The sequence below is a fragment of the Rhinichthys klamathensis genome, unplaced genomic scaffold (genome assembly GCF_029890125.1).
Source record: "Rhinichthys klamathensis goyatoka isolate OS25496 unplaced genomic scaffold, OSU_Roscu_1.1 h1tg000181l_1, whole genome shotgun sequence".
Taxonomy (NCBI): domain Eukaryota; kingdom Metazoa; phylum Chordata; class Actinopteri; order Cypriniformes; family Leuciscidae; genus Rhinichthys; species Rhinichthys klamathensis.
The window spans coordinates 2,171,763-2,196,771 of NW_026606709.1; the positions used below are offsets into that span (position 1 = coordinate 2,171,763).

The 25,009-nt window shown below is 40.1% G+C and overlaps 1 protein-coding gene across 2 annotated transcripts; it reads left to right on the forward strand.

Annotated features, from left to right (window-relative positions):
• Positions 1-9,641: 9,641 nt before the first annotated feature.
• Positions 9,642-24,555, forward strand: mlc1 (modulator of VRAC current 1). 2 transcript variants are annotated; one of them, XM_056261254.1, is made up of 12 exons: positions 9,642-9,963; positions 11,746-11,999; positions 12,090-12,179; positions 12,256-12,309; positions 17,975-18,076; positions 18,376-18,477; positions 19,045-19,113; positions 19,217-19,333; positions 19,435-19,491; positions 19,648-19,770; positions 23,899-24,048; positions 24,356-24,555. In XM_056261254.1, the coding sequence occupies exons 2-12, from the start codon at positions 11,760-11,762 to the stop codon at positions 24,434-24,436; spliced, it is 1,185 nt and encodes a 394-aa protein (XP_056117229.1). In that variant the 5' UTR covers positions 9,642-9,963; positions 11,746-11,759; the 3' UTR covers positions 24,437-24,555. The 2 variants fall into 2 exon arrangements, with proteins under 2 accessions (XP_056117229.1, XP_056117228.1); XM_056261253.1 differs by having other exon boundaries at positions 9,643-9,963; positions 23,896-24,048; positions 24,356-24,554.
• Positions 24,556-25,009: the final 454 nt, after the last annotated feature.

Genomic DNA, 25,009 nt, shown 5'->3' on the forward strand with positions numbered 1-25,009 from the left:
CTTGTTAACTGTTGTAAATGTAGATGAGCATGTAAGTATTTTCATGCTTGGGTTTTGTTGGTGATATGTCTTGCATAGACTTTACACTCTTACGTGTCACGTGTGTGTCGGGGGGGGGGGGGGATCTGTTTTGTCTGGGAAAACGAATTATTATCAGCATGGAGTTGCAGAATTGTAGCTGTGAATCCCCTGACTGAAACGACTGATTCAGAATGTGCCTGCAATACGTTCTGATGTGCTGTCTCTAATCTCGGTGACTAAATCAGTGTTCTTTATAAAGATTACTACAAAATACTCATGCTTCTTGCCTTATTTTATAGACAAGGGATATTTATTCGGGATTTTTTTTATAGGCTGGAGGTCCATCTTTTTTTCTTTTTTCTTTTTTTTTTTTTTTTGCTTGTGTTGCAGAACCCATATTTTACTGTATATTAGACATCAAGTGGTGACCCAAAACCAGAAATATCTATTGCACAAAATAGGTTTCTAAATGAATATTTAATGTTAGTGGTTTGATGCTCTCTGCAACCAATAATAAACATTTTTTCCTATACCTTTTAACCCTCATGTGGTGTTCGGGTCAATTTGACCCGGAGAAGATTTTCTTTTTCCCGAAAATACTAGTTAATGTTATCGCTTTGGACTGAAACTTAGTGACTTTGTTCCCAAACGGTTTAACTAAATCTCAGGGTTTTTTTGAAAATTTTCTTATTTTTTTGTGGGAGTTTTGTTACCTTGTTACACTTGTGGTGTTCCCGGTCAAAAATGACCGGCCTATAAAAAATAGCTTATAAGTCACTCATTATACCATATTTTCACCCAATCTTGGATTCAATCTTTTTGTCAACTTCTTCTCTTTCAATTAGGACTGGTTTTATATTTCTGTTTGCATCTGATTAATCGTGGGCCTCATTTGTCTGAAAGTAGGCATCTCATTTTTTGAGTAAAAAACAAATAATTTATGAGTAAATTTGGAAATATGAAAAAAAAAAAATGAAAAAAATGGCTACTGTTGATTACACTAGTCTACTCTAATGTTTCACCAGGAATTTTGTTTTGAAACTTTTGTTTTGTAAAAAATATGGCACATAGTCACACTTGTGGTGTTCCCGGTCAAAAATGACCGGCCTATAAAAAATAGCTTATAAATCACTCATTATACCATATTTTCACCCAATCTTGGATTCAATCTTTTTGTCAACTTGTTCTCTTTCAATTAGGACTGGTTTTATATTTCTGTTTGCATCTGATTAATCGTGGGCCTCATTTGTCTGAGAGTAGGCATCTCATTTTTTGAGTAAAAAACAAATAATTTATGAGTAAATTTGGAAATATGAAAAGAAAATATGAAAAAAATGGCTACTGTTAATCACACTAGTCTACTCTAATGTTTCACAAGGAATTTTGTTTTGAAACTTTTGTTTTGTAAAAAATATGGCACATAGTCACACTTGTGGTGTTCCCGGTCAAAAATGACCGGCCTACAAAAAATAGTTTATAAATCACTCATAATACCATATTTTCACCCAATCTTGGATTCAATCTTTTTTTCAACTTGTTCTCTTTCAATTAGGACTGGTTTTATATTTCTGTTTGCATCTGATTAATCGTGGGCCTCATTTATCTGAGAGTAGGCATGGTCAAAAATGGTCACAATGGCCGACCATTGAAAGTGAATGGGAGAGACTGAAAATAACAGAACAATTTAGTTTTCAGGAGCATGTTCATTATTTTCATGTACACATATGAGCATGTGTGCTTGCAAACATCGAGCCCTTGGACCTGTGCATGTATCGATACATTTATACACACGCTACCCAGACACACACACGTTAAAACACACAAACTTTTTTGAGTATTACACACATTATTTTCCACAGAGAGAAATTTGATCCTACCCTAACCTGCATCTAGTATACATTTATCCATCTGACATTACCACACACACACACACACACACAAACTGGCCATGACTGCAGTGACCCGGCTTCAAAAGAATCTTTCTTTCATGGTCTTGTTTCATCACAGCTTTCAGACAAAATATTATGACATTTTGTTTTGGAACTGTGAGGTTCTCACACAGAACTAGACAATATTTACAAATATACATCATGTGATAGCACAGGCATATATAAAATGCCTCACAGCACCTTGCTTGTCATTCATTTGTGGCAGCACAATGCAAAACAGCTCTCTGCACATGATGTTATTCATCAGATTTTTGACTCAGAAACTAGTGAGGAGGAGGACATGCAGGATGCATCTTGCAGTGAAGATGTTTCTGAAGAGGAAGGCCTTCAGAAGAAAACCTGCCTTGCCTCATAGGTGGGGATGAAGGCCAGGACAAAGTTCCATCTTTTGACCAGAATGAAACGGTAACCTCAGCTGGGCCCTCATCACTGGAAGACTGCTCCTCATCAGTTGTTTCAAGCTCCGTAGCCGATTCAGTGGTGCCTTCCTCTTCAGAAACATCTTCACTGCAAGATGCATCCTGAATTTCCTCCTCCTCACTAGTTTCTGAGTCAAAAATCTGATCACGGCCTGTGTGTGTGTGTGTGTGTGTGTGTGTGTGTGTGTGTGTGTGTGTGGTAATATCAGATGGATAAATGTATATTAGATGCAGGTTAGGGTAGGATCAAATTTCTCTCTGTGGAAAAGAATGTGTGTAATATTTAAAAAAGTTTGTGTGTTTTAACGTGTGTGTCTGGGTAGCGTGTGTATAAATGTATCGATACATGCACAGGTCCAAGGGCTCGATGTTTGCAAGCACACATGCTCATATGTGTACATGAAAATAATGAACATGCTCCTGAAAACTAAATTGTTCTGTTATTTTCAGTCTCTCCCATTCACTTTCAATGGTCGGCCATTGTGACCATTTTTGACCATGCCTACTCTCAGATAAATGAGGCCCACGACTAATCAGATGCAAACAGAAATATAAAACCAGTCCTAATTGAAAGAGAACAAGTTGACAAAAAGATTGAATCCAAGATTGGGTGAAAATATGGTATTATGAGTGATTTATAAACTATTTTTTATAGGCCGGTCATTTTTGACCGGGAACACCACAAGTGTGACTATGTGCCATATTTTTTACAAAACAAAAGTTTCAAAACAAAATTCCTTGTGAAACATTAGAGTAGACTAGTGTGATTAACAGTAGCCATTTTTTTCATATTTACCTTTTATATTTCCAAATTTACTCATAAATTATTTGTTTTTTACTCAAAAAATGAGATGCCTACTCTCAGACAAATGAGGCCCACGATTAATCAGATGCAAACAGAAATATAAAACCAGTCCTAATTGAAAGAGAACAAGTTGACAAAAAGATTGAATCCAAGATTGGGTGAAAATATGGTATAATGAGTGATTTATAAGCTATTTTTTATAGGCCGGTCATTTTTGACCGGGAACACCACAAGTGTGACTATGTGCCATATTTTTTACAAAACAAAAGTTTCAAAACAAAATTCCTGGTGAAACATTAGAGTAGACTAGTGTGATCAACAGTAGCCATTTTTTTTCTTTTTTTTTTTCATATTTCCAAATTTACTCATAAATGATTTGTTTTTTACTAAAAAAATGAGATGCCTACTCTCAGACAAATGAGGCCCCCGATTAATCAGATGCAAACAGAAATATAAAACCAGTCCTAATTGAAAGAGAACAAGTTGACAAAAAGATTGAATCCAAGATTGGGTGAAAATATGGGATAATGAGTGACTTATAAGCTATTTTTTATAGGCCGGTCATTTTTGACCGGGAACACCACAGGTGTTATAGGGTTTTGAACACCACATGAGGGTTAAAATGTAAAACACCTTTTTTTATTAATACATATATGTTAATTTAATTTATAAAAAAAAGAAGATATAAAATGTCAAAAGGGTAAGAAATTTTCTCATATTTTTTGCCATTTATTAGACCTTATGTAGCCCCACCCCTTTTCAGCGCTGCTCTCGTCTCGTTGTGTTCTGTCTTCCAGTTTCCATTTTAAGCATGAATCTGATGGATTAATGAATGAACCGCTCATTTTAAAATCTTCCCGGTCTACTGACATTTGTATTGACATCCGCTTCAAACATTACTTGTAATTATTTATTGTAGAGTTAACTAGTTATCATGAGTAATTTACCAGGTAATTAGGCTACTCGTTGACAACGATGCCATAGAAATACACAGAGCTACCCCAAAAACGGATTTCCACAAAGAACAAATTTCTAAAGATGGCCGCGTATTTGTTTTTCTGGCGGACAAAATAAAAAAGGTAGGCCTACGTTATTTTGCGGCAAAAAAAAAAACGTTATTTTGCGGCTTGTTACCTTTACCCTTTTTTTTTTTGTAATTCTGACTTATTGTGAATTGTGTGATATAAACTCGCAATTGCGAGTTATAAAGTCAGATTGCAAAATATAAACTCGCGATTTAGATTTTTCTCTCGCAATTGCGAGTTTATCTTATTGTGAGATAAAAGTCGCAATTAGGCCTATATCTTAAACATTTCCGGCGGAAACAAGCTTACATCAACAAGCTGCCTTCCATAATAATTGGCTATTTATTAAGTTGTTATAATATATTAAATAAATATAGAAATTGCAACTTAATTTATTAAATAAAGAAATAAAATGACAAAGAGATAAAAAAAAAACATTCTCCTATACTTTTCAAAATTTATTAAGGCTATTTTTTTTTGTTATTTCACGCATGACTATATGGTTGGTTTTATTATTTGCATTTAGCTGTCTCCCTTAGCCTATGTCCAGGATCAAAACAGACCTGTGACCCATACGCTCCTCACCAGCTGAGAACCACTGAGCTTAATAATGCTGCTTGCTGAATTTTAATGCTGCTAGCTAATTTCTCTTGATTTCTGAGAAATCTGTTTTTGTAACTTTGGAGCGCAATTCAGCCCTCAAGTTGTTTGCACAGTGTTAAAGAAAACTTAATCTCAGCAAACAAGACAATGTTTACAGGCACAACAGATGCGATTGAGGGAGAGGGGCAGCAGGGGAGGAGAGAAACATGAAGGAATGCTATGAAAAAGACAAAGATATATGAGTCAGAAAAGTGAAAGGAAAGTGGGATTTAAGGAAAAGGAACAAGAGAAGCATTGTCCTTTTATGGGAAGTGGTTACCAAATGGTAAGGGGTCTGAGCTGAAGAGACACAGTTTGCAGGCAAATATCGAAAGGAGTAACCTGTGAGTTAGAGATGCCCTCCATTATGCCTTTTAGTTTTACTTTGACCCCAGATTGCTAATGATTTACAAGAGCATATAGCTTTATGAGAATATTTTTCATATTTTAAAGGTTAAAAAGGTAGGGTAGGCTAGGCAATCTTTTTCATAAACACTTTTTGTTATTCTGGTTTAAACTCTCTTCACATCCTGATAGCAATCAATAATAGAAGGTCTAAGTCTAAATATATATATATATATTACTGCATACATTTTCTGTTTTCTGTTCTAGCAAAACATTACATGCAGAAGACAATATTCCTCCGCCCAGGCGAGCAACCACCAAGAAAAGGTGTTAACACCAATTCTCGCCCAGGACAACTGGAAGCTGCTAGAGACTGGAAGATGCTGGCTGATCTTGATCAACGGCTTATTTTTCCACCTGAGATTGCCACCACTAACCTACGACCAGATATTGTTTTGTGGTCTGGATCAGCACGCATTGTTCAACTGATAGAGTTAACAGTGCCATGGGAGGATGCGGTAGATGAGGCATATGAGAGGAAGAAACTGCGGTATGCTCATCTGGCCGCTGAAGCAGAACAGCGAGGATGGAGAGTCCAGGTTTATCCAGTGGAAGTGGGTTGTCGAGGTTTTGTGGCACACTCTACAACCCGGTTCCTTAGAGACGTCGGATTCAGTGGCCAATAGTTGCGTCGCACAGTAAAGAGCTTATCTGAAGCAGCAGAAAGGTGCAGCAACTGGCTGTGGTTGAGGCGGAAAGATTCTAGCTGGCTGTGTACAGGCCGCCACGCTACGGTTTCGTAGAATTCTTGAAAACTTGAAGAGTCTGTTGGTTTAGTTGTATACGTTCCTGTGGATATTGCGTGAATGACGGGTGGTTGGGCAGATATTGTGTTTTGCGGTAGGTGGTATGCCATACGGAACCGTTGCCACTGAAACTGCATATTAACGCACCAGTGGGGCTCGACAGCCTTAGTCAAACGGGTTGGCGCGTATGGTTGGGTTGCGGAGAGATTGTGAGATTGTGGTTAGGTCTCAGCAGCAGGAGGGATGTAGAGGTCAGTAAGCTGGGCTGAGTTGAGTTGAGTGGGGGACAGAGGGGGTGACTCTGGGACGCCAGAGTCACTGTCGAGCCCTCTTGAGGTGTCGTGGGCTAGTCGACGAAACACTGAGGACGGAAGGTGCCCACTTGAAGACCCTAAAGATGTCCCCTACTCGGCTCAATCCAGACGGTTGTCGTGCTGGTCCTGTAGTTGCAGCCGTCGCGTGTGCTGACGCGCCAAGTACACTGCAGCCGTTAACGCCAGACAGAAGGGGAGTCACACCACCTTATGGAAAGAAGCGTAAATGGATGGAGAAGCATAGTTTACTGTAAAGCTACGTCTTAGTTTTGCTTATCTTGGCGAAAGCTGAGTACAAATCAGCATGAAGTTTTAACATCTACTCTCGTGTAATGGAAATCATAATCTGTGGAAGTCCTGCCTGCCTGAAAACAACATATTTCCACCCTGCTCGCGCAGACATCACACGTCATCGTTGTGTAGTTATAGACAGACAGTCACCAGGCAGCGTAAACAAACAGCAGCCCCCTTTTACAGTTCCTCCTGAACCAAGACAATGAACTTATGCTGCTCTGTAAGTTGTTTACGTTGAGACATGAGGTAATTAAACGCCGTCTCTCGTGATGCTTTGCAGAATCTGCTCTTGCTGTGGGTGACTTGCTCGATGTGTTTTGGAGGAGGCGTGGCTTTCAAGAGCGCTCTGAAGGGAGGGTGGGATCTAATGCTGCATTCACTCCATGTCTTAATTACCATAGTCTCAAAATGACAACACGTGACATTGCATTATATTCCTTCCTCGGCTAGGAATTATGCGTTTCTAAGGCACTTCTAGCAACACCTAAATTAATCTGTAGCGGTCAGGTGGTACAGGTAGGAGCTCTCAGACAATTCCCATCTTACAAACTGTAATTACAAGCGCTACGAGGACATGAACGCTTTTTACTAGTTCACGTAATTGCGGTAATTATGGCATGGCATGAACACACCTTAAAGCTCCAGTCGGCAAGTCTGGCAGATTGAGTGGATTTAGGAAAATTTTGAATGTTTACAACTCTCATGCCCCTCCCCCACTATCAACGGATACCCTCCCACCCAGTTCATGCTCGTCAGTGCGTGTGCACCAGATTTTCAGTGAACGCCAGGGCTCTCAAGTGTCACGCATTGAGCGTGACAGTCACTCATTTCGGTCTTTTGTCACGCTCTCCCGCCACACATTGTATTTCTCACGCTGAAAAACTATTTGTAATATATTTAATATGCCACAGCGCCCAAAACTCTGGCCGCGCCGCTCTCACTGTGGAACCGACATGAATCAAGCGCGTTTCTTCTGGTGTTGTTCGTCGAGCTACACAATAGCCAATCAGAAAATTGCACTATTGTATCTGGGTAAGATTTAACGCAACAACCAATGACAAAAATGTATCCAACCCCCCGTCGGCTGGGTGTCACTCTTACCTGTCTTCAAAACTTGAGAGCCCTGGAACGCGCCCGTCTCATCAGCATCCATCAACACCATGGAGTATTTGGAGGTATGCTGTCCTGGCTAATGTACCGATAGATTGCAATTGCTAACGTCATTTATACTCTAAATGAGCTTACTTGATTTTCCGCCATCACTCTTCGTTACTGCGCGAACTTCCGCGAACTCCAGGCGTGTGCATGTGATTGTAACGTGCGCGAGGGGTGGCGTGTGCCCGATCTGTGATTGACAGTCAGATCTCACACCCCCCTGCGCTGATTGGACATGATGAACCGGGAGCTGTGGATTTTTGCAAAACAAATAACACGCTCCAGGTGGAGTTAGAAGCTCGGGTTTTTTTCTAAAACCACTTTATTTATGTTGTTCTGTCAGATTATAGTGTCGATTTCACTGAATATGATCAAAAAAATGTTGCCGACGGCAGCTTTAATGCTTTCAACACTAGCTTGCTATTGCAAGCCTCTCTTAAATTGCCTACCCTACCTTTAAAGGACCACTAGGCATGTATGGTGTGTGAGCTTTCCCATCAGGCCACTAAAGAGACATTTTACTTATGATTTAGGTGAAAATAAAAAGAAACATTTAAGTTTATCTTTGCTACAGCCCACAAACTTTACACTCTCTCTCTTGCCTCATAAACCCCTAAAATGACTATTTAAAGCTAAGTTACAAGGAATCAATAATGCTTCTGCAGGGATTTCAGTGGTTTGCCATGCCTCTGGTGTGTGTGTATGTGTCCACGTGAGCGTGTGATCTTTTTGTTGAGCATATTCAGAGGGCAGTGAAGTGTGGTGGCCAGCCATTGGAAGGGGGCTGTTTAAATGGTCTCCATGGATACTGCCTTTCAAGGACACTTTTGAACAGTCGCATTGCAACAAATACAGCCGTGAGAATTTTTACACATACAGTATGTTCACTCTTCTCTTATTTATCTCGTTTATACCTATAAACCAAACAATGGTACACAGTTATATTTATGATTCTCAAAAGAAATGGATTGGATTCAATCACTTCAAAGGTATGTGACAAAATATTGTTTATGAGCCCACTGATTATAGAAGCTCCATGGGATGTCCCAATTCTCTGGTCTGTTTTGTCCACTTCAGTAAAACAAAGGCACAAGTGGGAGGAGCCAAGAGATAAGTGCAGGACTGCACAGCTTTGAACTTGTTATGCACAAGAACTGTATATGCATATCTTGTTTTCTGCCATACTACAGGTCAGTTTGGGATAATTACAATTGTTTAATGTTTTTGAGATAGGTCTCTTGTCCTCTTAAGGCTCCATTTATTTTGGTCAGTAAATACAGTAAAAATAGTAATATTTTAAAATATTATTACAATTTAAAATAACTGTTTTTTTATATATTTTAAAATATAATTTATTTCTTTGATGGCAAAGCTGAATTTTCAGCAGCCATTGCAGCCATTATTCATGATCCTTCAGAAATCATTCTAATATGCTGATTTGTTGCTTTAGAAACATCTATTATATTATCAATGTTAAAAACAGTTTCACTGCCTCATATTTTTGTGGAAACTCTGATACACCATTCGTAGGTTTGGGTTATGTAAGATAAAAAAAAGAAAAGAAATAACACTTCAGCAAGGGTACATTCAATTGATAAAAAATGACAGTAGAGACATTGTAATGTTACAAAAAAATCTATTTGAACTTTCTATTCATCAAAGAATCCTGAAAATAGTGTATCACGGTTTCCACAAAAATACACAACTGTTTTGACTGGTATAGTGTACATGTACTCACATGCATAAGAAAAAAAGAAAAGAAAAATTGTGGGTGCCTGTTTGTGTGTGCACATGGGAAAAGTCGTTCTAGGTTGTGTGCATTCTTTCTCTCTGTGTGTATGGCAGCGAGGGGGTGTTGATTTATGTGTGAGTTCTCTCATTGAGTTGAACAGAGCAGTAAGAGTCTGGCCTCAGCAGCCCCTGATCTGAGCCCCATCTCTCCGCTCCATTTGCATTCACTGGCTAAAACTGGCTGGCAGGGCAACACTCGCAACTTTCCGTTCCAGGCTTTGAAGCGTTCCAAAAGTTTTTATTGACTTGGAGTGGAGGGGACAGAAAGAGAGAGAGGGAGAGAGAGTGGAGAAGAACAAGAGGAAGAAGACAAAGATAAAGTACAACTAAAACCTTAGACTTCCACAGGAACAGGGGAACAGGTGGGCTAAGCCGAAATAAACGAAGCTGGAGGCAGGTGAGTAGGAAGCAGAGATTAAGATAAAGAGGGTTGGAGAGATAAGATGAATGAACGGAGGGAAGAAAGAGAGGCTCAGAATGAAGTTGTGTACCATAGGTTGAGGGAGGAGGGGTTGGTGTGTTTTCAAACTTTTTTATGAATCATTGCCTTCATGCATTATCCCCGCACTGTATCCTCTTTATTGCTCTGTGTTCCTGTGGCTGTTTACGTAATAACGTGAAAGTGCTTTATATTCATTGTGCGTGTGGGTTTTCAAGAGGGAGCTGTTTGATTGAATTTTATTTCTTTATTGTTGACCAAAAATATTACACCCCTGGTCAACTAGGCAACTACAGATATTATTAGTTATTAGTAAAACACAGAGCTCATATTAGGTAGCATATTATGATTTTATCCCTGCAAAGATGAAAATAGTGTATTTAGTACAGTTTTGTCTTCTTGGAGCTCCTTCAAGGCCCTGCTCTCTCTAAATTGTAAAAAAAAAAAAAGAAGATTTTTCAAAAGCGGGTCACGGAGAGTAAAACTCAGGCTGCGGTTATGTCACTGTATAGCCAGAGTTTTATGGTCCACCATATGTTTTCTTAACTGTGTCTAATTAAGGAACATTTTATGAAAATGTATTTAATGAAACAAGATGCTTAAAGTAAATCTGTTCTGGCACTTTTAAAATTGGTAGAATATTGCATGTGTGTGATTGTCATTAGCTGTTTTTGTTGTTGTTGTTGTTGTTGTTCAGAATGGCTAGGGAGGATATTAAAAATCTGACCAATATCGTTTTGGAGATAATTATTTCCATGTTATGGCTGACATTAAAATTTGGCCTATTCATTCATTTATTCAATTCTGGGTGAGTTCCATTTAAACCGGACTATGGTAATGGGTTTTTTACGTATTTCAGTAGTTTGATTTGTTACATTGTACATTGTGTTTATTGTTAAAAAATCCAATAAACAAAGCTCAGACCTAACATGTGGAACAATGAGTTGGATAATGTTTGAAAATTGTAATGTCTGTTTTTTTTTTTTTTACAGAAATGATGGATGGCAAATTAGGTAACAACCTACATTAATATCCATTATTATTGAATATCGGCCAATATATTTGCATTCATGTGTTTGGTAGACGCTTATCCAAAGCTACTTGCATTGCATTCAAGATACACATTTTATACACATTTGTCTTTGTTTGTTTGTGGTGTCTGTAATGTGCAAGGGTGGCGAATGAGTTTCCCCTTACAGGGATTAATAAAGTTTTCTTACTTACTTACTTATCAGTTCATCAGAGTTCAATCAAACTCATGGTGTTGCTAGCCAAGTCAAGTCAAATCACTTTTATTTATATAGCGCTTTTTACAATACAGATTCTATCAAAGCAGCTTTACAGTGATAACATGAAAATTATACAACAAAGTTTGTTTCTAGAGGAAAATTGCGTCATTGTCCACCTTAAGTAAGGCAGATCAATAATATAGTTGAATATTAAATGTGATGGATTAAATGCTAGCTACAGGAATGCAATCCAATATATATTCATGTTTAACACTAATGCTTCAAACATGTAGGTTTGTGATTGGTTGACCTTCAAATGCACTTAGAAAAGTCAAAAGTTTCATGTATTGAATGCCACTTAAAAAGGCAATATGGATGAGGTAAGTTTCATTAAAAGGATCACATGGCAATCTGTCAATAGTATGTAAGCCATATGCTTTACCTACTTCTGTAAATGTTTGCACTCATTGCTTTTTTTCTTGCCTAGTCAATATATGTGATTTATATGCAGGTTCTCTAGGGGTCATGGATATCAGGATGCAACGAGATGAGGCATCAGCCCAGGAAGTGTTCAGCTACGCCCAGATGTCCACCCTGGAGCGAAACAGTGGGGTAGGGACGCTAAGTCGGCATCTGGAGCGGGAGAGGTTGGAGAGAGACAGCTACACGGTGGATGTCAGGGCCAGTGACCTGCAGCTGGATCGGCCTGGGCCATTACATCCCTGCTTTAGCTACAGAATCTGGCTGTACAGCGTTGTCATAGGGGTAAGAGCTTTGGCTCAGCAGATTTTCACTCCTGTGGCTAACAGACTTAACACACTGTTTTTCTTAAATTCATCTGTTTCTAACCCCCAGAGCAGCTTGCTGATAGCGGCAGCTTTCTCTCTCTATATGGGTAATGTGTTTCCAGCTGCAATGGACTACCTGCGTTGTACTGCTGGATCTGTGAGTGTCTCTTCTACTCATGGATGAGGCCACTGGTCAGTTTGACATTGATATATGTTTTGTTTCTGGCTTGTAGAGTATTCCAGCTGCAGTGGTGAGCTTTGTTATTGCCAAGAACAGACAAGTTGCAGTAAGTGGATATTTTTTTTCCAGTAAAAAATACAGAAAAAATAAATAAATCAACAAATCAATGTAGAATATTCATTAAGAAAGTTACTTTTTATGAGTATAAGGCTATCATGACGAGGTTTTCTGTAGCATTATATTGCACAGCTTTAGGTGAACACAAGTATCATCTATCTACTCATCTTTATTGGAATATCTGCTTTACATACAGTAATGCGAAAGTATCAATATAACTTTATAATATTTATTACATTCATTTCTATAAATCTGTTGTGATGAGGCGGAGTCAGGAGGATCCATTTGCAGCATTTATTAGAATAATCAAAACAGGCAGGGTCCAACAGTGGCAAACAGAACAGAGAAGGCAAGGCTGAGACAAACCAGGTAAACAGGCAAAGGGTCGAGGCAGGCAGAGAAGAATCAGAGTCCAGTAAACAGTCCGGGGTCAGGGCAGGCAGAGAAGGGTCAGCAACGATAAACAATCCAAGATCAAACACAGGAAACAAAACTCGGGAAATAACGCTCAGAAATGATGGCCGGGGCAGATCAAGACTTCGCACTGAATGAGTGTGTGAATGAGGCTTATATGAGTGTGTGTGAATGAGGTGCAGGTGTGAGTGCAATCAGTCCCAGGTATGAGGCATGATGGGAATTGGAGTTCGATGGGTAAAGTTAATATTCCGGAGACGGTTCCCTCCGGTGGTGAAGAGGAGGTGGTGCGGGAGCCTGCTCCGTTACAGAGCCCCCCCCCCCCCCCTGCGAGTGGCTCCTGAAACGAGGAGGCAAATGACGCCGGGGTCTCCCACGGGGTCGAGGGGCCGGTTTTTCCGGGTGCATCCGATGAAACTCCTCCGTGAGTGTGGGGTCTAGGATGTCTCCAGAGTTGACCCAGGATCGCTCCTCCGGACCGAACCCCTCCCAGTCAACCAGATACTGGAGGACGTTACCCCGGCGCCTGGAGTCGAGCAACTCGTGCACACGATAAGCCTCCTCGCCGTCGACCAGGATGGATGGGGGGTTTGGGCCTGTGACTCCCTCCTCCGACTCTCCTCTCAGACCACCGGCAGGTTTCAGGAGTGATACATGGAATGTAGGAGAAATACGGTAATTAGCGGGCAGGTCTAATCGAAATGATACTGGAGAAATTTGTTTAACAATTTGAAACGGACCAACATACCTGGGACTGAGTTTGCGACATGGAAGTCGAAGTCTGAGGTCCCTGGTTGAGAGCCAAACCCATTGGCCAGGTTGATACTCTGGAGCAGTGCGGCGATGACGATTAGCCTGGAGTTCTTGGCGTCTGACGGCGTGAAGTAGGTGAGTGTGTGCTTGATTCCAGACCTCTTCGCTCCGTTGTAGCCATTCGGTGACAGAGGGTAAATCAGTGGGTTCACCTGACCATGGGAAGAGTGGGGGTTGGAAGCCCAGGATGCATTTGAATGGGGTGATTCCAGTGGCGGGTTTGATGGGGGAATTCTGAGCGTATTCGGCCCAGAATAGATACCTGCTCCATTCAGCTTGATGTTGTTGACAGTAGGATCGTAGAAAACGAATTACATCTTGGTTGAGACGTTCAGTTTGTCCGTTGGATTGGGGGTGATAACCGGAAGTGAGGCTGATGTTGACGTTGAGGTGTTTGAAGAAAGATGTCCATAACCTGGAGGTGAACTGAGGTCCTCGGTCAGAGACGATGTCTTCGGGGAGGCCATAGAAGCGGAAAACCTGGTTGCAAAGATGTTCAGCAGTTTCTAGAGCCGTAGGAAGTTTGTGAAGAGGAATTAATCTGCAAGCTTTGGAGAAACGATCCACAATGGTGAGTATGACAGTGTGACCTTGTGAATTGGGCAAATCTGTGATGAAGTCGATGGCTATATGAGACCAGGGGCGTTGCGGTATGGGGAGTGGTTTTAAGAGTCCGGCTGGCAGTTGTCGGGAGGATGTGTTACAAGTTCTGCAGTTCTGGATGTGTCGGGTCGTATCAGACTGTAAAGTTGGCCACCAGAAGCGGTTCCGGAGCAGATGGGTGGTTGCTGTTATGCCGGGATGTCCAGAACTGGGTGTGGAGTGTATCTGTTCTGTGAGTCGTGAGCGCAAAGGTTCTGGAACGAATAAGCGACCCTCAGGACACTCGGTTGGAGGTTCTGTTTGACTGTTGAACTGCTCGATCTCTGTTATAATATCCCACTGTACCGGAGCCACTAGGAGTTTTTCTGGGATAATGTTATCTGTGACAGGGAGTTGAGCGGATTCTTCCGTCTGGCGGGAGAGAGCATCGGCTTTAATGTTCTTGGACCCTGGACGATAGGAGACAGTAAACTGAAATCTAGTGAAGAACAAGGCCCACCTGGCCTGACGGGGGTTCAAACGTTTGGCTGACCGAAGGTATTCAAGGTTCTTGTGGTCGGTAAGGATAATGAAGGGTTGGGTTGCTCCCTCCAGCCAGTGTCGCCATTCCTCGAGAGCGAGTTTCATGGCCAACAATTCACGGTTTCCTACATCGTAGTTTTGCTCCGCTGGAGACAATTTCCTGGAGAAGAAAGCACATGGGAACATTTTTTCCGGATCATCTTGGCGTTGTGAGAGAATGCCCCCCACTCCTGTGTTGGAGGCATCCACCTCCACGATGAATTGAAGCGCTGGGTCTGGGTGTCGGAGAATGGGAGCAGAAGTGAACAGGGCTTTGAGTCTGTCGAATGCTTGATTTGCTTCTGAGCTCCACTGCAGCCGGTTGGTGTGGCGTTTGGTCATGGCGGTGAGAGGAGCGGCTACAGTACTGAAGTTTCGGACGAAACGTCTGTAGAAGTTGGCAAAGCCCAGGAAGCGTTGCAATTCTTTGACGGTTTGGGGTAAGGGCCAGTCCAACACTGCTTTGACTTTTTTGTCGTCCATAGCCACTCCCTCCCGACTGATTATATACCCAAGAAAAGACGTGCTGGTTTGATGAAACTCACATTTCTCTGCTTTGGCGTATAGTTGGTACTGCAGTAGACATTTCAGAACCATTCTGACGTGTTGAATGTGTTCTTCTAGGGAATTCGAGAAAATTAGAATGTCGTCGATGTATACGATCACCCATCTATCCAACATGTCCCGAAAAACATCATTCATGAATGACTGAAAGACAGAAGGACTGTTAGACAGGCCGAACGGCATAACCAAATATTCATAGTGCCCACTGCTGGTTGAAAACGCCGTTTTCCATTCATCTCCCTCCCGAATGCGAATGAGGCTATAGGCATTGCGAAGGTCCAGTTTGGTGTAATATTTGGCCTGGCGGAGTTGTTCGAGAGCGGCTGGAACAAGAGGTAAGGGATAGCGGAACTTAACAGTCACCTCATTGAGTCCACGATAGTCAATACAGGGTCTCAACCCTCCATCCTTTTTCTTAACAAAGAAGAAACCTGCTGATGCTGGAGATGTTGAGGGTCTAATGAAACCTTGGGCTAATTCCTCCTCAATGTACTGCTTCATGGCTTCAGATTCAGGCTGAGATAAGGGAAAAATTCGACCTTTAGGTGGAACGGCTCCGGGCATGAGTTCGATGGCACAGTCAATGGAACGATGTTCAGGAAGTTGTGATGCTTTCCTCTTGCTGAAGGCTTCAGTTAGATCTGCGTATTCTGGAGGGAGTTTTATCTCTTGTTGATCAGAAGTGGGGTTAGTTGAGATGGGTTGAGGAACTTGAGTGATCCTATTCAGGCAGTGTTCGTGACATGTGACATCCCATTGAGTGATTTGACCCTCTCTCCAAGAAATTTGTGGATTGTGGATGCGTAACCAAGGCAGACCGAGTATTATCCTATGATGTGGAGCTTGAATGACGTAGAATTGAATTTTCTCAGAGTGCAGGACCCCGATGTGCATTGTGATCTCTTCAGTCACCTGGTGAATTCTTCCCCCTCCGATGGGGCGTCCGTCTAGCGCCTCCACTGTCAAAGAAGAAGAACAGGGGTTAAATTTTAGCTGATGTAAACAAGCGAATTCGCGGTAAAAGAAGTTCCCCGCAGCTCCTGAATCGATCATAGCAGTGGTTGAAATGCTTTGGTCCCGGACGGACAAACGAATGGGTAGTAAGAGGTTGGATGTACATTGATTCTCTTTGTTACTCACCGCTTGGGTCCTATTGGCAGGGCGAATGGGACAATCGATTCTCATGTGGCCTGGCTGACCACAGTACAGGCAGAGGCGGTTTTGCTGGCGGCGTTCTCGTTCCTCTGGAGAGAGATGGGTGAACCCCAGTTGCATGGGCTCGGGTGCCGTGGCGGCTTCGTGTGTGTATCGTGGTGGGGCTCTAGGGTGGCGGCGAGAACGCATCAGATTATCAACCTGGATGGCGAGATCAATGAATTCATTCAGGTTCCGGCCCTCATCTCGGCAGGTCAACTCAGACTGTAACTCGACTATTAGTCCCTTCCTGAAGAGTGTTTTAAGAGTATCCTCGACCCAGTTGGTTTGAGCCGCGAGAGTGCGAAAAGTGAGAGCATACTCGGCAGTGGTGTTTCGTCCTTGAGAGAGAGTTAACAACTGTTCTCCCGGATTCCCTTTTGCAGTGGAGTGTTCAAAGACATCACGGAATTGCTGCAGAAACCCAGTGAATGAGGGAAATGCAGAACCATCGGGTCTCCAAACTGCCGTAGCCCATTCTAATGCCTTTCCGGTGAGTAGTGAACAAACGAATGCCATACATCCAGCATCATTGGGGTAGAATGATGGTTGCTGATGGAGGTAAAGCGTGCACTGTAGCAGAAAACCCTTGCATTTGGTTGGGTTGCCGTCAAATTTCTCAGGGAAAGCAAGACGAGGGTGGCCGGAAGTGTTGACAGCGTGGGAAGATGCACCTTGTGAATGTTCAGCGGGCGCGCTGAAGGTTGATATTCGCAAGCTTTGCAGTGATTGAACCAGATCCTCTGTGAGAGAAGTGAGTCGGCTCAGCTGATGGTGATGCAAGGATAACTGGGAAGCTTGAGCAGATACCTCAGTGGCGAGCTGCATGACTGCTGCTGGATCGAGTGTTGGCGAAGTCTTCTGTTGTGATGAGGCGGAGTCAGGAGGATCCATTTGCAGCATTTATTAGAATAATCAAAACAGGCAGGGTCCAACAGTGGCAAACAGAACAGAGAAGGCAAGGCTGAGACAAACCAGGTAAACAGGCAAAGGGTCGAGGCAGGCAGAGAAGAATCAGAGTCCAGTAAACAGTCCGGGGTCAGGGCAGGCAGAGAAGGGTCAGCAACGATAAACAATCCAAGATCAAACACAGGAAACAAAACTCGGGAAATAACGCTCAGAAATGATGGCCGGGGCAGATCAAGACTTCGCACTGAATGAGTGTGTGAATGAGGCTTATATGAGTGTGTGTGAATGAGGTGCAGGTGTGAGTGCAATCAGTCCCATGTATGAGGCATGATGGGAATTGGAGTTCGATGGGTAAAGTTAATATTCCGGAGACGGTTCCCTCCGGTGGTGAAGAGGAGGTGGTGCGGGAGCCTGCTCCGTTACAAAATCAATATAATATTTAGTCAAATACTGTTCATCAATCAAGTTTTCGATTCATATCTATAAATCATGGTGTATTCTTCTGTATAATCACCCTGAGTTTTTTTTCTTTTGGTAGATAAATACTTATTCACATTTTTCACAAATACAGTAAGTAACCTATATTATGTTTACAGATCTCAGACTTTCAATTGGTCTACGTGTCCTCCTTTGCTGTGACAACCACGTGTCTGGTGTGGTTCGGATGTAAACTCGCCATTAGTCCCTCAGCCATCAATGTGAGAACATCACAACTCTAATACCTCTAAAATGTTTGTCAGGTAACCTAAAAAATATGTGTTTCATGTGGTAATATCCAAAATTAAATGGTTTTGCACAAGCCTAGTATATTTTATAATATGACAATAGCAAAGCAAAAGTCATTTTAAAGGATTTGAAAGAAATAAGGTTTCTTAAGGTTATATATTAAATAAACTGCATGTTTACTCATGTTACAGTGCTCTACAGACAGTAAGCTATGATGTTCATGTAAAGATATATACAATTAAAACAGTTACTGCTATCTGTCATCCTAAAGATTAACTTTAACCTGCTCCTGCTTATTGTGCTGGAAGTGCTCACGGCTAGTACTGTTATCCTATCAGCTCGCTCAGCGGAGGACTGTTGCAGACACTGCAGGGTGTGTATAAAGTGTTTCTGACCTTTTATGTGTATCGACTGACTGCAGTATATCATCATTTTTGGCCTGTGTTTATGCAAATTGTGTAATCAATCAAAAAATGATCTACGATATTTCATTATGAATTATGCTTGCTTAGTGGAAATTGAGATTCAATTGAATTATCTTCATTTTCTTTCTATCTGACTGAGACACACTGTTAAATAAATCTGTATAGGAAAATGTAAAGCTACTGGTCATTTTCTGCCAGAACATTATCCATTCCGTTTATGGACATTTCCTTAAAATCCTAAACTCAATGCAAAAATACAGGTTTAACACCCGTGAAAAATGAATGCAGTACTTTGGGTCCTATTTTTACAGACTTTTCTTGCGGTAAAATTTGTCTTAATCCAAAATAACTGCAAAATCCTTTTATGCTAAATCCCTGCCAGCTATTATCACCATGTGATATGTCTGACTTACTGTATTTGTCTCTATAGCTTATGCGATTTGCATTTCATATGTGCTCATGTCTCTCTGCTCTTTTTCTTTTCCTCATTGCTATCATCCATCTCTTTCCTCCAGCCAGTGTCTGATGGCCCTGTGGTTGTGACCCCAGCTTCGTTCCCCACACGTCTTCTCAAGGCCTATGCCGTGAGTTGCTTACAAATGAGATCATATGTGAGTGTATGTGTCTGTGTCCGCTGTATATCAACACAAAGAACACTGTAGATCTGCTGCTCTTTCTCTGGTGCAGGTAATTGAGGTTATACTGGGCATCGCCGCTGTATTCGGAGGAATTATTGCTCTCAATTTAGGTGCTCTCCTCCCAGAGCCATACCTTTCTGTCACTTTCTTCTGGATTCTGGTAGCTGTGAGTTCAGCTTATTATATAAAATATTATTCCATTTCAGATTATAAATGATTCCGTTCGGTTCTTGATGGTTGTTTGTGTGTGATGTGATCCCTCTGCAGTGTTTCCCCAGTGCCATTGCCAGCCATGTGGTGGCAGAATACCCCAGCAAGAGTCTGGTGAGTCACCATCAGGGTCTCTCCAGCAATAAAGCAATGCAATCAAACGTCCCTTAAGGACATTCGCTATTCTCATTCATTTAGCTGCCTGCATGCTTTCTCTTAGAGTGATTCTCTCTCTCCTTATTTTTTTTCTCTTTCTTTCCACTGCTGTAGGTGGAGATGCTGATTGCTATAAGTAGTGTGACATCACCACTGCTTTTCTCTGCTTCTGGATTCTTGTCCAGCAGTGTGATTAATTTTATTGAGATCTTTCTGCATGAAGTGACATTAGTCAAGGTGAGTCATTTCTGTGCATCAACTCAAATTAGTTCCAGTATGTCAGATTTGGACCTTTTTGACCCCTTAAGGGGATAGCTCACTCAAAAATTAAAATTATTTATTCGCCCTCATGCTGTGTTGTGTGGGATTGCAGATTTAAGAATCGGTTTAAGATCTGCTGATTCTAGATCCTGACATAAGATCACATGAAAAACTAAGGTGAAGTACATTGTATTTAGCATTTAAGGTTAAGATGATGATATCAGATTTATGATTCTGTTAAACAGAGGTTTCTGCCAATCCTGTTCTCTTTATTGTCAGTCAAATGAGCCAAACTACTGAGAATCTCAAACTAAACTAAAACTTTTTTTTTTTTTTAATTGGTAATTGAAATAACGCTGAAATAAAATAAAATATAAATATTGGATGAAAACCTTGAAAGCTTAAATGAAAATTAGAATGTTGCCTTGGCAGCTAATTGAAATAAATATGTTTACACTGAAGTACTAAATTACTAAACCTAAAACTGAAATGAAAATTAATTAAACATAATTCTAGAAATGACAAAACTAACAGTAATACAATTACTAAAATTAACTCAAAATAAAAAAATTAAAGGTTATTCAAAATAATAATAAATACTATAATAGTAGATAAATAATAGTAAAATAACATTGCCCTCTTGTTCTCCAAACCCAATATGATGTTATTCTTCTATGAAAAAACATACTTTCCATAAGACAGTTCATAGGGATCATGTCTGCCATAAAAAAAATAAAATTAAAAAAAAACACCAAAAAAGCATGTAAACTTAGTCCATTCAGTGTAGTACATTCATTAAATATTGAAAATCAGGGACGTGCACAGGGGGGTTGCTCAGGTTGCCCGGGCAACTGCCCATATGCCCTTCTCACTCAAGTTGCCCTTCTCACTCAAGTTGCCCTTCCGAGAAAAAAATGAAATCGTACAATGGATGCAGAATTTCACGTAGGCCTAGATTAAAAAAAAAATCGCAAAGCCTCATTCACTTCCATTCGGGCACCGATAGTGAAAGTCAGTATGAAGGGCAAACGTAGGGCCACGCAAATTACTTAAGGCCACGCCTCCATCTCGTGTCATAGTCATAGCGCGCCGTCAAATGTGTAGCTACAACATCCACGACAAAATGAAGCGAAACTATCCTTCTGGTCACGAAAAGAGGAAGAAGAAAAAAACCATGAGAGTGAATTGCGGGAACAACAATCAGGTAAACTTGTGTTCTCTCCTCTCTGTTTGATGTCAGCAAAGTTTGATGTTTTTCGGTCTTGCTAACCTAGCTGGGCAGGCAGTGCATCTCTTGCATCACTTTGTGGCTGACAAAAGTGAGAGTAAAATACAATTATTTATTACGTTTGATTTTGATAAACGACAAAGTGCAACGGTGTTTGTTTACTGCAGCTCGGAAAACATAACCGCGTCGCGTGTGTTATCGTGCGTTCATATGCGCGTGCACGAAATGAAACTCGCATTTTTCAAGCAGAAATATGTGGAGACCAGACATACTGTACAATACATGCACGTGAATGATGGCACTCCCAATCAAAGTACACATTATGATAGAAAGCAATGTATTGACAATTTGACATTGATTGACTATTGATTTATAGGCTATATTGAATTTAAAATGTTGATTAGCTGGACATACTGGTCAATATGGATGCACATCCCTCAGTAAATAATAACCATAAATCAAGAATTGCTTCAACATGCATAATAAAAAAATGAAAAATCATACTGATGCCGAAAATGCCCAGGCTGTAGAGAGAACCAAAGTTAATCCCAAAAGCCAAAGCTCAGGGTTATAATTTATTATTTTATTCTTATTTATGTTTACGTTAATATTCACTTACTTAATAATATTCACTTATTATCTTAACATTCTATAGAAAATACTCTATTCAATAAATATTGTGTGTTTGAACCTCATTCTGTTCTATATTGTTGTACTTATTCTTTGACTGTTTTGTTTAAAGGAGGGAGGATTGTATTAGGAGCACTGAAGTGTCAGGTGTGACTGTGGCAACGGCAAATGGTTTACATAGCTCATGACATCACGGGTCAGGTAGAGTAGCAGAATTTTGCTTAGGGCCCGAGGGGGAGGTCAGGATCGGCACTGGGTGTAGCAGTCGATTCTGTTCCTTACCGGAATTCCTGTTCCCTTTACGCAATCATATTACAAATCATGCGTAGTTGCCCAGATGAGCAAAAAGCACAATTGAATGTACGGGAAGCCAAAAGGTTAAAAAAGGATTGTATTTATTCCGAAATCTAAGCGTTTTTTTTTTTTTTTTTATTAGAAGCGAGTTTTTCCCCATCTGTCAATTCAATCCAGATTATTTATTTAAAAAAATTAAAAAATAATAATAATTAAAAAACAATAAACAATAATATGAGGAACTCTTTTTCTCATGTGTATTTTGGTGACATTTAACATATTGTTAATACATTTTGTATACTGTTTACAAAGTTGTATATCATAAACCTGTCATCTTTGACGTTTGCAATCTTTATAAATAATAATAAGACCATAATATGAGGCATTGTGTTTGGACATTAACACGATCAGATAAGGCAATTTGTATGGGCAAAATTCAACTGAATATATTCCTTCATATAGCCCGTGAGTTTTGGGGGTAGTGCCCTTTTTTCAGGTCAGAGCAACTGCCCCACAAAATTCCTGTGCACGTCCCTGTTGAAAATATTACTCTGTGATGAAAATATTCTTCTGTGCTGCAGTTGTGAAATCATGTTGGATATCAATGACATCATCAAACACCATTGTTTCTGACATGTTTTGTGACCAAACAGTATTTTAATTGAGAGCTGCTCTTCATTTTTAATAATAAATAAATTTCCATTTAGCCTTTATTTTTATTTTTTGTCATTTTAATACTACACGTTAAACTTATTTATTTAATTTTTTTCTTCAAATTTCTTTAAGTGTCACCCCCTTTTTTTGAATATACATGAAAATGCACATTTCGAACTTAAATGGTTGTAATTCAAGAATGCTTTGGAATATAGACGTAGGATTGGTCTTGTTTTAAAGAAGACATTTGGCAGATTTTTGTAGAAGTGAAATAAATTAAGAAAGTGAAACAGAAAAAAAGTTATATAAGTTTGAGTTTATGAAAATGTACAATGTAAAAAATTTAATTATTCATATTTTATATAAAATATATATTTTCTAAAACTGCAAAAAAATCAAAGCCAAAAATCTGAACAAGTTGTGTTTCAAATTTTAGGTTGATATCTCAAAAAATGAGCTTTCAGTAAGATTTTGTTTGGGCGCAGTACCAAACCTTTTCACTAGATGACAACCAGACTCCATTACTGCCCATATAAGGGCGCCTCCATTTCCAAATGTGTTTTGAGTGATATGAACCATTATTTCCACAATTTTCATACAATTTATGAAGTAGACATCCTATTCAGAAGTAATAGGAGAAGTTTGGCAGATTTTGATATGAATTCAACCTCTAAGAAACATAAAAAGAACACGCGTGCGTTTTAGCTTCCTAAAAATTATCATTTTTTTCTTTATATTAAAAAAAAAAAAAAAATCTAAAATAATTGAATGGATGCTATCTTTTGAACTCTTGGCATGAAAACAAACTAGGTTTCTACCCTTCTTTCATGATTTTTCATGTTCATTGCTATTTCAAAATAAAGGTCTAATTACGCCTTAGGAGTATGAAAATATTCTTGTTGCAAATTGATAAATTACGGCTCCTTTGTAATTTATTTTGAAAATCAATCACCAAATATGGAAACTAGAGATTGTAAGCTTTCAAATGATATATAGTTTGTCAAGATTAGTTTAGGTTTAGTATAGGATATTACTGTTTTAAAAATGTAATGGATTTGGGCCCACCGGTGGGCCCGTGACACTTAAGGGGTTAAAAAATCTTTTTTTTTTCATCTTACAGAAAACCATTTTTAATAGTTTAAAAATAACAACACTGCTGAATCAGTTCAGATAAGAAGCATGCAGGTTCTGGCCGGGTGAACTATCCCTTTAAACTAGGAATTCAGATACATGTTCACCTTCACATCTTGAAGGTAGTTTGAAGCGTGTTAAGTATGTGAATGTTGTGCATGCAGCAGACGTATGACATACTGCTGCTTGTCCTGATGGGACTGCTGCTGGTGCAGGCGGTGCTGACGTTAGCCACCGTAATAAAGTGTGCTTCCTACAAGAGCCAGCTCCGCATGGGACGTACTGAATGGGACACGCTACACAAAAAGCACTGTGAGGTAAACACACAAACATACACCCTATACAATGACTGACGGGTCAATTTAAGAGTACATGAAATGTTGTACCGTGTGTGATATACTATGTGACTAACTGCAGATGATGTTAGCAAAAAAAATTAATAAAGAAAAACTGTACTGTACGGTGCCAAATGTAGCATGAAACACAATCACACTGGAATGGCAGAGTTGTTCCGCTCCTTTGATTCCGTGAAAACACGCATGGGGGATGTTGTGATTAACAAAGGAAGATCTCAAGGTGGTTGTTGGACCATTTCTTTTCCACCATCTCATTCTTTTCTTACAGCAACACACATCAAATGGTACACTAAGGGATTTTGACAAAGAAAAGGCCTGGAAAGCAGTGGTGGTCCAAATGGCCCAGTGACCAAAGATACAGGCAACAGAAGGAAATACACTGAGAAAGAAAGTGAATGTACAAATATGGAAGATGAGAATGTCAGTTGGAAGAGAAGCATTACTTTTCGGGGTATAAAACTTAAGAGTTCTGTCATCTGATCTGTTACATTTATGAGTCGTACACCAGTAGTGTCTGTCAAAGATATTATTGAATGACAGTATAATATAAGTAAAAGTAAAAATGTGGGATGGGTTTTGAAAAGTCTATTGTAAAGATCCTTAAACTTGTGTCTCACAATCATGAATATAGCCTACATTTCCAGTTTGAAAATAGAATCATATGTGATGGTCGAACGACTGAGCAAGTTTATATGCACATAAATGGTGAACACACCATGCTTGTACAATCCACAGCACTTTAATGCATTATTTAGAAATCCCATATTGGATGTTGAAAGAGTAGGGGACCTAATATATGATGCATTTAATAATTCTAACACACTTTAATGGACCATATGCTGTTCACTACCTTGCTGCGTGCAACCATTTTTACTTTGTTAGATTTTATTTTTGTATAAATATGTGCATGTTGTGATGTTGT